Below are 12,223 nucleotides of genomic sequence, written 5' to 3' on the forward strand. Positions count from 1 at the left end.
CGATAAAGTTTTATATTTAAAACAGCAAGGGAATGATAAAAGCATTCTTGCCAGTTAAGCCGAAGCGGGACTCTTTATTTTCATGTATTTGGTTTCTACATTAAGGGTATGTTTGTGCCTGCATGGGAAAAGTATTTTATTTATATTAATTTTTTCTTTTTAAAAGCTTTCTATGGGGAACAGTCTTGTTGAGCGTTTTCTTTGGGTATAATGCTCTTATGGGATTAAGTAATATAGAGTTATTTCATGTAAATATTCTGAATTTTACCTTCAGAATCTTAAAATACAGGGAAAATGATAAAAAAATAAAAAAAATCTAAGACAACAATAAGTTGATTATTGGACAAGTCTGAAGAAACAGACTGGGCTGTGCAAGTCCACAGAGTTATAAGAGCCCCCTAATGCTGGAATGAAAATAGATTCTCGAGGCTCCTCACTCACACCGCTCTGCACAGCATACTCCAGGGCCATCTCATAATCTACCTGAATGTTTTCGTCCAAATAGAAATCAATTTATCAAATAAGCATAAATTATAATTACAGGTAAATCTGAGTTTCAACGGGATTTGGCCAAGTCGAGCAAATATTACCTGTTCAACATGCTGGATGAGTTTCTCCCTTATTGTAGCTTGTGTGATCTCCTTATTTGATATCTTTTTGAGTATGTCAGCCTCATCCTCCTCGAAATGTTTCCTTTTCTTCTCCCAACCTTGTGCTGTCTCACTGAGGCCTTCATAGAACGCCCTTGCGACATCTGGTATATACCTGCCAGCAACAGAAATCCTGTTTATCTTCTGCACCACTAGTAAAATGATATTGTGACCCTGACTTCAGAGAGTTGTAAAAAAAAAAAAAAAGGTTCAAATGACCAAGTTTACCCAGTGAAAATTCGCTTTCTCTCTTGATGCTCACGAGCTTGAATTTTCTTTACAATTTTGGATTTCAGCTGGATACAACATTGTTGAATTGCAGACTGGCAAATTATTTAGAACAAACAGAAAAGCAAATTATCAATAGCTACTCATAAGGTTACAAGGAGGTCCTGAGATATACTGGGATGAGTAATCCCACCTTGACTGCTGATGCTATTTCACTTATATCATCTCCAATATATTCTTTCCCAGTTCCTTTGAAAGGTATTTTGGTGCTGACTATACTCACAAAAACACCTATTTTATCTTGAATCTGATTGATCTTGTAACTATTCCAGCTGAAATAGAACGAAATGTCACATGCATCTAGGTCATTCCAAACTAGTAAATTGAAGGCAAAGAGAAAAAAGGTTTACTTGATCCTTTTTAGGGCTGTCCTGGTAACAACATCTGCACCTTGTTCAAAGAGAAGTGGTATACGGTTTGCAAAGCGAAAAATGTTTAGCCCCTAGAAAACAAATGCATAAATCATGTAATTGAGATTGCAAAACATGCAAGCATGGGAAAGAATGGACCAAGCAGAACATCATAAATAGGAAAAGGATTTTTTTCCTTTTTCATTGAGAAAAAACAAAAATATTTGGAATAGAGCGTAAAAAAGTTTTAGTTCAAATACATTCAAAGAAGCTTCAGAACGTTTACTAGTCAATGAATAAGATCAATACCAACTAGAAATGAACTTACTTGCTTAACATCTTTGCCTCCTAAGCTAATACCAGCTTCAACAACAAAAGGATGCCCTTCAAAAACCATAGGACTGCATTCCAAAACCATATAAGAAACGATATCAAGTACCCAGCATCTTTCTTTTTAAAGAAAATTAAATAAGCTTCAACAGGACCATACAGGTAAATTCTCATGCACAAAGGTCTGTCTTAAGACATGAAAAACTTGACATCAACCTGCCCGAATAAGTGGCAACCATGTCTGGATGCAGCTCCTTTATGATTCCCAATCGAAGATTATATTCCCCGGCAGGACTTAGACACTACGAATAGCAGAATTAATTAGATCTACCAAAAATAAACCAACTAAAAAGAAGAATTATAAAAAGAGATCCATGCTCACTAACATCCCCACTAGGATCATCAAATTTAGCTTGACGAAACAGCTGATGGATACGAACTATTTGTTGAGATGAAAGAGATTTAACCGCCAACTTGGGACTAAACTCTGGTCCCATCTCTCCTGTAGAGGAACATAAGTGAGCTACCATGCACTGAACAAGACAAAATATTTGTATGACTTGACATGCCTCTCAGCCCCTTAAAATGGCTTCTCAATTTTCTGAAGTTCTTTTCTCTAAAGTCAAAAAACATAAGAATCAACCTGTAAAAATCAATCACATACCAATTAATCGTTCTGCATAAGATTTGCCTATGTTCACAAATTCATGCTGAAGAAACTGCAGAAGATTCTGCTTTGGAGTCTCTGCAATAAGGCGCTTGATGAGTAGTAAATCAACGGCCGAAGGATGATGCTTGGTTTCAAGTGGAACAGGAGGCATTACGTCAGTTCTTCGTGCAAAACGTACAGTAACATTCTTGCTGCAATAAACCCAAACCAAAAGAAGATATAAGTAGAGACAGAAAAGAATACTGTGTCACAAATGCACAAGCAAGCAACAGGGCTTACTCTGATAAATCTGAGACAAACTTGAAGAGAATTTGAGCATATGGAGTAATCACAGCCATCTGCCGCATGTAATGTAATATCTTTGACTGCATGTGATAGAACCTATGTCATTGACTTATTAATCAAAGAAAAAAATCTGGAGTTGTCCTCATCTTTCTCATCTTTGAGCAAATAGTGGACTGATTCACCTAGCAGACTAAATTATCCAAATAAAGTATACTGTCATAAAAGCTTTGACGTGGACCAGTAAAACTTACACGATAAGTTGACCAGTTCCCCTCAATAATAACTTGAATTTCAGCTCCATGCCACCTATCCTTATTGTCCCGTTTTTCATGTATGTGAACATGAGGAATATTTCTGAATACAAGATAGCAGAATCAGGCAAATGTGCCTTCTGGAGGAGTAGCATGTCATGATTTTAAACTGTATTTCATACTTGTGAATGTTGATATCCAGCCTGCAGAATGAAATATAATTCTGTCCCCTCATTGATGATGATATTTCTATAGGAAGTCCAGTACTCATCTTGGACCAGATCAATGCCTGGAGATTTCCAATTAAACCAAAGAACTTTCATGAATACTATACATACTTTGCCATCAGGAAGGAGTATCTGTCGATCACTAAAGAAGTATCATAAACATATACAATAATGTAAAATTTGTAAGCTAGTTACATTTGTGAGAATATATAATCTGCAGGGCATTTCAGTAATTTTACCAAAGGTTATTTGTGGCATTTCTGGTCTTCTCTCTCTTAACTCTATAAATCTTTATGCTTAGTTTTTGCCTTTGTTTATTAGGATATACATTATTTTGTCCCTTTAATGTATTTTCTGCTTAAGTCATATATTAGAGAGAATAGGGGTCAAGCCCAAGCCCAACCCCAAATCAAATCTACTAAAACTCTGCAGCATGTATTGTCTCTCCAAATCTCTTCTTCTCTGATCTTTCTCTTATTCTCACTCTTCTCATTTTATATTCTCTCTATTTCACAATTATTACATTGCCCTCAACAACATTTTAACTCAGGCAGCATGTGGTTCGCAAGCAATTGAGTATTTAGACAAAGAAAGATTTAAACAAACAAATGAGAGGTGGGACAGGTTCAGTAATAGCCTAAGCAGAAAAGAATAAAAATGACATCTTTTTCCAGGAAAAAAAATTTATACAAAATATTACATCATAATAGAAGCATCTTTGGTAGCTAACTAACAGAAATTTCAGTTGGTGCAAGCATTTTCCGATGTCAATGATGCCAATGAGTAGCTTTGAGAGAAAGCTAATTATTTGATTCTTTCACATACTTTAAGACATTAACTATAGATGGTATATCACATATATTATATCTGAAAGCAAATTTCTTTTATGAAATGTGCTTTGAAAAGCGTAATTTTAAAAATGAAAAGGGGAAAAAAATGAAAAACCTTGTGCATACTATGTACAGTCTAGCTTTTCATCAAAGACCTTCATAAAGAAATTTATGAAACATCCCAATATGCGGAAGTAGCTTAGAAATACTTCAACGATAAACATGAAAAACTTTCAGATAGTTTACAGAGAAAAGAAACAAATCAGTAACTACCTGGAAGGATTGGTTAACATGGCATCAGTTGATAAAAAATCTGAACTATTGACTATCAAAACAAAACAATGCTCTTACAAATAAAAAACTATGACATTTTTCACAAAAGGACATCCTTTTGCAAATTCAGTTAAGTATAACCAATTTTACCAACAATCAAGATGAATCCCATAAGAGGGGCAAAATTAAGCAGTAAAAAAGCAGTATCATGTATGAGCACAAGTAATATGTATCCATGACAGATGACATTGTACTCACCATTTTTGCACCTAATCCAAATTTTCCACGGGTTTGTTTCAAACCGTATTTAGTTCCTGATAGAACTGCATGATCATCAAAAACCATCTTAGACCACATTGCAGGCTACCTTCCAACAAGGATATTAGTTCTAGAAATGGTCAGGATAAAATGCAGCATTCCAATACTACTAGAAAGTGCGTAGTTCACTAAACTACCAAGTTTTGACTTCCAACAGGAAAAGAAATGAAGCTACACAACAAAGAGAATTAAAACACAAATGACAGAAATACAAAGACAGATTTAACTCATTCAGGGTCAAACCTCGTCCCAGCATGTTTGGGATGTCATCATGTGGCATTCCTTTTCCATTATCCTGGATAGAAAGACAAAAAGTTTTCATTTGTCAATATTTAGATAAAAGACCCACATTTTCTTTCAATACTTTGGTCATAAAGAAGCCGAAATGGTTCTTCAGTCCTTCACCACAAAAAGATAGAATGGAATGCAACTGTACCTTGCAAGTTACTTTGTAAAATGACGCCTCACCTCGACCCTTGATGCCCTTAAGACCTGGGGTCTCCTTCAATTTCTTCCCTAGGGCTTTCTTTGATTGAATTTCTTGCTCACGAGCCTCCTTCGCAAGGCGTTTCTACAAGCAGATGAAATAAAATTGGAGATAAAAAAGTACGTTTAAACTGAAAGAATACTTGCTATAATAACTCTTCCCCATGGTTGACAGGTGACTGAAAAATAACATTACAAGATAAGTTAAACAGCTTGGAACAGAAAGATCAATGAGAGTAATGGGAGCTCCAAAAATTAAACTAGAGAAAACCACATCAGTGTCTAAGTATCAAGCATTACCTTTTATAAGGGAGTACTGGTTCATGGATAAAATAAATATTGATACAAACAAAGACAAAAGAAAAGACCAGATATGGAATACGGAGGTGGTACCTCCCGGACTTTGGCAGTTTCATAATCATCATACAGTTCTTCATCGACACGTTCGCGGTCAACTAGACCAATCATACTATTGAACTTCATCTTGGTGATCTCTTCTCTACATAAACAGTCCTTATCAGACAGTTAGACATTTAAATTTGGAGTATAAATTGTAACAGACCAACTGCTTATTTGTCGTTAATGATACACGTTTAAGTCAGGGCTTACATTGTTATTTCAATGACAGGAAGCTCCGAGACGGATTCTGCAGAGTCAAGTGAATTTTCGACAAGCTCCCGTACAGTAGTATACAAAGATTTTCCAGGCTGTAAAATCATAAAAAATTAGCCTAATAAGAAAGAAATCAGAAGTAACACGACTGCGGGCGACCACCAGAATAACATTCGAGTTGTGTTAGGAGGTGGCGCAGAATTATCTTACTAAACAAGATTTTATTGAGCTTTGGAAGTAGTCCGATCAGAATCCAGATCGAGGAAAGATAAAGCATATGAGGTGTTGGTTAAAATTACATTGTCAAAGCCAGCTATGTTCTTATTCTCAGCGAAAAACTCTGCTGGCGACTCTGCAGGAATAAATCGAACAGAGATAAACAGTTATGATAATGAATAAGAATAAAGAGCTGAAAGTAAAACATAGTTTCACAAATCGAAAAGATTGTCGAGATAATATACTCACTCTGCTTCAATACGCTTTCCTTCTCCTTAAGCGGCGTTTTCGATTTTCCCTTCTTCACATTCTTAGGTTCAGTAGAACTTTCATCGTAGCCGGTGTCCATGTTAAATGCGGCTGGAATTGATAAAATAAGGAGAAGAAACCAGAAGAACAAAAAGCAGAGAGGATGATTTCAAACTTGCGTGTAAGAACAGCTCGATCGAAGAGGTCTGCAGATTTGTTAAGGATCGGCTGCCTTGACGTGTTGAGCAGCAGATCGCCTTGCTCCTGCCTCTGTAATATCAAATGAAGAGCACCGCCTTGGGTTAAAGTCATGCGTGATACATTTCGCGCGGCAAATTTGCTCGAATCATTGAATGTACAACTAGGGTTGGTTCACTATTGGCTCCCTGTGAGCCGTGGGAATGGCCGCTCAGGTCAAGCTAGTGTGACTGGTTCAACCCTAGTGGTCAGCATCGATCAGGTTTGCGGGAAATATGACTCGACCTGACCTAAAACCTAGTTGTGGCCATTAATATTTTATAAACAAAAAAGCTATTAAAATAATGTCCACTAAATATCATATTTTTATTATAATCTAGATTTAATTACAAACTACTAAAATTGAAAATTTTCATTCTTACCCTTCGGGAAACCAACCAAGGAACTTATTTGGGCTATGTATGATTGAAAAGAAAAATTCTTACTTCTCAGCTCTCCTATCAGATCAAATATCTGGGTGCCGAAAAGGGTAGTTGATTTGCTGGGCACGAGAACCTACACAAAAACGACGTTGATCCAGGAAACTGAAACATCAAACCCGGGGGGAGGGGGGTCCCTATATAAGGGCAATCTAGATTTGATTCAGAGGTCTTACTACGGCACATCGTTTCGTGCTGTGCAGCAGAGAGCAGATGCAGAGCAGAGAAGGCGCAACCGTCCTGACTTGACCCTTGATGTAAATGTAATTGTTTTCCAGATGTTCTCTTCCTCCTAGTAGCGCGCAGAGGAGCTTCTACCGTGGAGCTGTTCAGGAAAAATGAAAACTAACGTAAACTAACGATTACTGTTGTAGTGAAGACCAGAAAGACCGAGACGTCTGACAATGCTTGCCTAAAAGCAGTCAGCAACAGCAACCATTCATTGCGGATACGAAGGGAAGGCACGTGAAACACTGTGACCCAGAGAGCCTCAGTTTACCAGTGCGAGTTACGCCCCGATTGTGTTTGTTAAGAGTGTCTGAGAGGGAGAGACTGGGCGGCCGTACGATTTCATAGAGGAAAAGCCATGAATGGAGCGAAGGTAATTGAAGGTTTAACCATTCTCTCTTACCCCCCAGGAGGCCCGGAAAAGAAACAAGCAGATCGAGAAAAGACCCGCTTTCCCTCTCAATGATTTCGCGTTAGAAAAGAACTGAGAGATGAAACTTGAAAGGTAAAGCATGAAATGGGAAATAGGATTTGAGCGGATCAGCTCTCGGGGAAGCACAGAAGACGAGAAGGGGGAGGGAGATCCGGCAACACGTATCCCGAAGAGAGAGAAAGAAGCAACTATACGATCCGAGAAAGGCGTTGATGGGTCCTCTGCAGAGTCAGTATGGGGTTTCCTTTTTTGTAATTTTCACCACACCAGTTCATCTTAACAGTCCGACACTTTCTTCTCTCTCCTTCTCGTCCCGTCATTTCGCCACCTCTGACGACGCCCTCCTGCTCTCTCTGCCGCTGCCGCTACCGCTGCCCCTCTCCACCCAACTCATCCTTGTCTCCTTTCTCAGACCCATCAATATCTATATTAGTATTATTATTATTATATTCCATCTTCTTCCTTTCCATGAGCATTTACCGCACCACAGAATTTCATGAGAGATGTAAGGATCAATCTTCTCACGCGCTTCTCAAAGTATGTTCTCTTATTGAAAAATTAGGGACCATTGTTCGGAATTCGGGATCGGTCCTGCCTTTTTTAGGCTTCTGGCCGAGAAGCGTCGTTTCTATCTTCACAACTCTGAAGAGGACTGACGGGTTTCCTACTTCTTTCATCTATCCCTGATAATGTGAGTGAGTCTGTGACATCCCCCAATTCCCTTCCCAGTGAAGGAGGCTTTGCTTTTAGGTAAAAAACGCTTTTAGCAGAAGCAGGATAAAAACCCTTTCCCAGCAACCAGCCACGAGGTGGACGACAAGTTGTCTTTTTGTTTATCCCAGTTTCAGGCCAGAACAGAATGGGTAAAGACTCGGATTTGCATTCGTCTCTCCCGATCCTTCCGATGGGCTGGAACTGAAAAATGCCGGCCGCCTTAGATGGCCTGCTTCGGAGATGAAGGAGAGACAAAGGTGGCAACCTGAAGAAGACGCCCTCTTACGCGCCTACGTGAAGCAGTATGGAGCTAAAGAATGGAACCTTGTCGCTCAGCGAATGGGCAAAGCTCTCGATCGAGACGCTAAATCCTGCCTCGAGCGCTGGAAAAACTACCTCAAGCCCGGTATCAAAAAGGGCTCTCTGACCGAAGAGGAGCAAGCCCTTGTAATCTCCCTCCAAGCCAAGTACGGTAACAAGTGGAAGAAGATCGCCTCTGAAGTTCCCGGCCGCACAGCCAAGCGCCTCGGCAAGTGGTGGGAGGTCTTCAAGGAGAAGCAGCTCAAGGAGAAGCGCAAGGTCTTGAACATACAGGACCAACCGGCCAGCTCCGCCGAGGAGAGCGTCCAAAGTAAGTACGACCACATTCTCGAAACTTTTGCGGAAAAATACGTGCAGCCCAAGCTCAAGGAACAGCATCATCACCATCCTTTCTCCACTGTCATCATGCCTAACATCTCCCTCGACGCGCCACCCATTCTCTCTCTGGGAACCACAGCAACCGACGTCGCCGCCGCTGCCGGAGCAGTCGTCCCAACTTCCCTCCCTCCTTGGCTATCCTCCACTTCCTCCTCCACCTCCTCTTGTGCCTCTTCCACTGTCTCTCCCTCGGTGAGCTTGTCCTTGTCGCCGTCGGAGCCCCCGGCATCACCGGAGATCGTTTTGAACCGGTTTTTACCGATTCACCAGGTCTCCACCCTGGTGCAGTACATCAAGGAGCTCGAGGATGGAAGGCAGAACTGGCTGCAACATAAGAAGGAGGCTACATGGCGGTTGAGCCGTTTGGAGCAGCAGTTGGAGTCCGAGAAGGCTCGGAAAAAAAGGGAGAAGATGGAAGAGGTGGAAGCGAAGATGAGAAGTTTAAGAGAGGAGGAGATGGCGTTTCTCGACCGAATTGAGAGCGAGTGCAGGGAGCAGCTGAATGCTATTCAGAGGGATGCGGATGCCAAAGACGCAAAGATAGTGGAGATGTGGGTTGGGAGGCACACGAAGCTCGCCAAATTCGTGAAACAGATGGGGATTCATCACCATTACAGTTTAGCTCCCAAGGATTTACGCTGATCCCATCTATCGCCTCAATGTTCCCGTTCTCTTTACCTGTTTTGAATCTCTCCGGTTTTACTTTCTGAGGTCTGGCAACGATGCTGGAGAATTAGAATAACACCAGTAGCCATTTCATCACTGATTTAGTTAATTACTGTTGCGGCTGCAACTCTTATGGAGGAATGGAATCACCTAGGGAATCCAGTTGTCACTTCTCATTTTCTGTGTGTGCCATCGTCGATTTTCTTTTGTCCGGTCTAAAATCTCAGAATTCCAGCAGTGGAAAACAGAAAAAAGGATGAATAAGAAAAACTGCTACTTGGGAGAGATGAAAAGGATTACCAGTCCCACCCATGGTTTTCCGGCACTGGATTGGACAGAATTAGATCCTTCACCGGATAGCTTCTGTGAATTATTACTAGGGGCAATATTCTTAAAAATATAAGAAATACCAAAAATATATTAAAATCATTATTATGATATAAAATATATTACATCCTTAATTATTTAGATATTATGATAATATTTGGGCATAAACTTAAATCAGTCGTGTATATAATTACTGTTTGACAGGAGAAAAAACATATTAATGCTTGATATTAGTATTATTTTTACATTAATGGATAATGTTAAACCTCACCAACATTAATCAATTTTACCTAAGTTACCTATGATTAAGAGAAATTCGGCATAAGAGGTGGAGACCGAAGAGGCTGGAGGAGATCTCGTTGACGTACAAAAATGAAATTCGCAGGGAAAATCGGTGATGGAGGCTCAGGGACGACCAACATGCGAAACTCTAATATCTGGTTTTCTGCCGTTGCAATGGCAGAAATCGGCAATGGAGGTGACGAACAGCAAGGGCGATCCGGATAAGCGACATTTTGACAGAACACCAAAAAGAAAATAAAAAACGTTATGGAGGAGGGAAGTTATGCCGATGCTGGGGCAGCTCGTGATCATCAATCATCATTACTTACCCCTCTCTGCGGACACGAATCGTAATTCAAGGGAGGTGGATTTCTTCGTGTGTGTCTGCATCTGTACTGTCCTTCTGCGCCTAAATGTGATACCCACATTCTCCGTTCTCCTCCACCATCGTTGTCCCATGGAACCCAACCAGAGTGCAGTGCGATCCTGCTGCCCAGACCTGTTCCTGTTGTGGTCATTTGCTTGGATTTGGCGAGGGAGAGAGCCGGGCTTGTAGCAAGTAAGCAGAAACCTCTGATCTCTGAGGCGGAGGTCCTCTTTCTTGGTACAAGAGCATTTACTCCATTATAAATATGTTGAAATCTCCAGGTAAAGCCAAATTTTTGTATCTAAGGTTGTATGTAAGAGGTTGTGGGAGGGGTATCGGAGCCGTGTCTGTAGATTTACAGTTGTCTCAGGGAGGAAACTGCATTCCTGCTCTTAAACGCGAGGATGGTCTAAGATCCTAGATCCATCCCTCTTAGAATTCGCAACCCTGACGACTTGAAGAGGAGAGAGATACGATAGCATTGTCGCTCCATGAATGGTAACTTTCACCGCTGTCGCCTACAGCCTCTTACCGGTAAATCTTGGACTGGGTAGCTCCACGAGTCAGACTTCGAACGATCCCTTAAAACTGAAAATGGAAATCAAAGGTTCAATTTTGTAGCCTGGACAGTGCAGGGACGGAACCTTGACTGAACTCACATGCATAAAGAGAGAAGAAGGAAGTAGACTCACCTGAGGAAAATCTCTCTGTGGATTTCCTATTATAAGAAACTAAACCCATATATTGGAGAAGAATATATCATAGCTAAAACTCCATTTTTTAGGGGTAGGTGGAGCCAAGATAGAACCTCCGTATACTAGAGCTTAGCTTGATTTGAATACTTAGAACTCAGAGCCTAAAATTGGAATTGATCTCGAACCCAAAGAGTTTGAGATTGAGCTCCAACCAAAATTTAAAACTATAAAAAAAAATAAAAAAATATTGTGATCAACTTAATACCATTTAACCGCAAACTATCACAAATGAGTCTAAGACTTTACAATAGAGCATACTAATGTATAATAACCAATTTAATAGAACTAAAAAGAAAGAGTAAATACCTCCATCAATAGTATTTTTCTATTGGCAAACAATAATATTAAATATTTAGGGATCCAAAAAGGCTGAACGATCGATCGTCTTTGAGGTTTGAGGTAAATAAAAACAATTATTAACCAACTGAAGAGGGAATTGATGAAATCGATTAGAGTAAAGGGTATTTTTGTAAAAAAATCCATACTAACGAGTCGGCTTATGAGCTAACAAACCGAACTTGAAAAATATTGAACTTGACTTGTTATATTTAACGAGCCTTATTTCAAGTTTAAGCTTGAGCTGAGATCAAATAAAAATTGAATTGAGTCGAACTTTTTTGGAGCCAATATAGAACAGTTTGCGAACCGGTTTGGCTTGGTGCCACCCCTAACTGTAACTACAAGAATATGAGATATGCCCATATTCCCACTTTGCCCATGATTCCACTTGTCCTCCACTCTACTTTATCAAGCATAGAGTTCTTTCTCTACTAGATCTATGATGTAGTAAAATGTCAATGTGTTTGATGGGAGACATTGTTGGGTCTCGATATCATTCGGGACAGGATTGTAAATACTGGTCTTGTTTAGACCTTTTCTGTAATTTTATGTTTGAAGTATTTAACTTCCTGTAACCTAGGTTTACTGTGGAATAATAAAAAATTTTGAACCCCCACTCTGTTTCTCTGGTTTTTCTCTCTGGCCATCGTCTCTCCGAAACTCAGAAAACGCCAACATTTGGTATCAGAGCTGGAATAACC

General features: G+C 39.9%; 2 protein-coding genes across 2 annotated transcripts; one reads left to right on the top strand and one right to left on the bottom strand.

The window, feature by feature from the left end:
• Nucleotides 1-231: 231 nt before the first annotated feature.
• LOC137936706 (DNA topoisomerase 6 subunit B) lies at nt 232-6,289 on the bottom strand. The gene is made up of 19 exons (XM_068781543.1): nt 6,036-6,289; nt 5,870-5,922; nt 5,568-5,665; nt 5,352-5,457; nt 4,909-5,043; nt 4,716-4,767; nt 4,413-4,477; nt 3,007-3,113; nt 2,825-2,927; nt 2,568-2,653; nt 2,283-2,479; nt 2,005-2,120; nt 1,835-1,920; nt 1,617-1,689; nt 1,289-1,380; nt 1,072-1,210; nt 879-973; nt 591-765; nt 232-483 (listed from the first exon to the last, which is right to left on the bottom strand). Exons 1-19 carry the CDS (start codon nt 6,133-6,135, stop codon nt 337-339), a joined length of 2,025 nt encoding a protein of 674 aa, XP_068637644.1. The 5' UTR covers nt 6,136-6,289; the 3' UTR covers nt 232-336.
• Nucleotides 6,290-7,294: 1,005 nt separating this feature from the next.
• On the top strand, nt 7,295-9,626 carry LOC137936962 (transcription factor AS1-like). Its single transcript, XM_068781948.1, has one exon. It carries the CDS (start codon nt 8,328-8,330, stop codon nt 9,426-9,428), a length of 1,101 nt encoding a protein of 366 aa, XP_068638049.1. The 5' UTR covers nt 7,295-8,327; the 3' UTR covers nt 9,429-9,626.
• The last annotated feature ends 2,597 nt before the right edge of the window (nt 9,627-12,223 follow it).

Source organism: Aristolochia californica, unplaced genomic scaffold (assembly GCF_029961685.1).
Source record: "Aristolochia californica isolate CCGP_79_NKW_82.1479 unplaced genomic scaffold, dmAriCali1.0.hap1 SCAF_7, whole genome shotgun sequence".
Classification (NCBI taxonomy): Eukaryota; Viridiplantae; Streptophyta; class Magnoliopsida; order Piperales; family Aristolochiaceae; genus Aristolochia; species Aristolochia californica.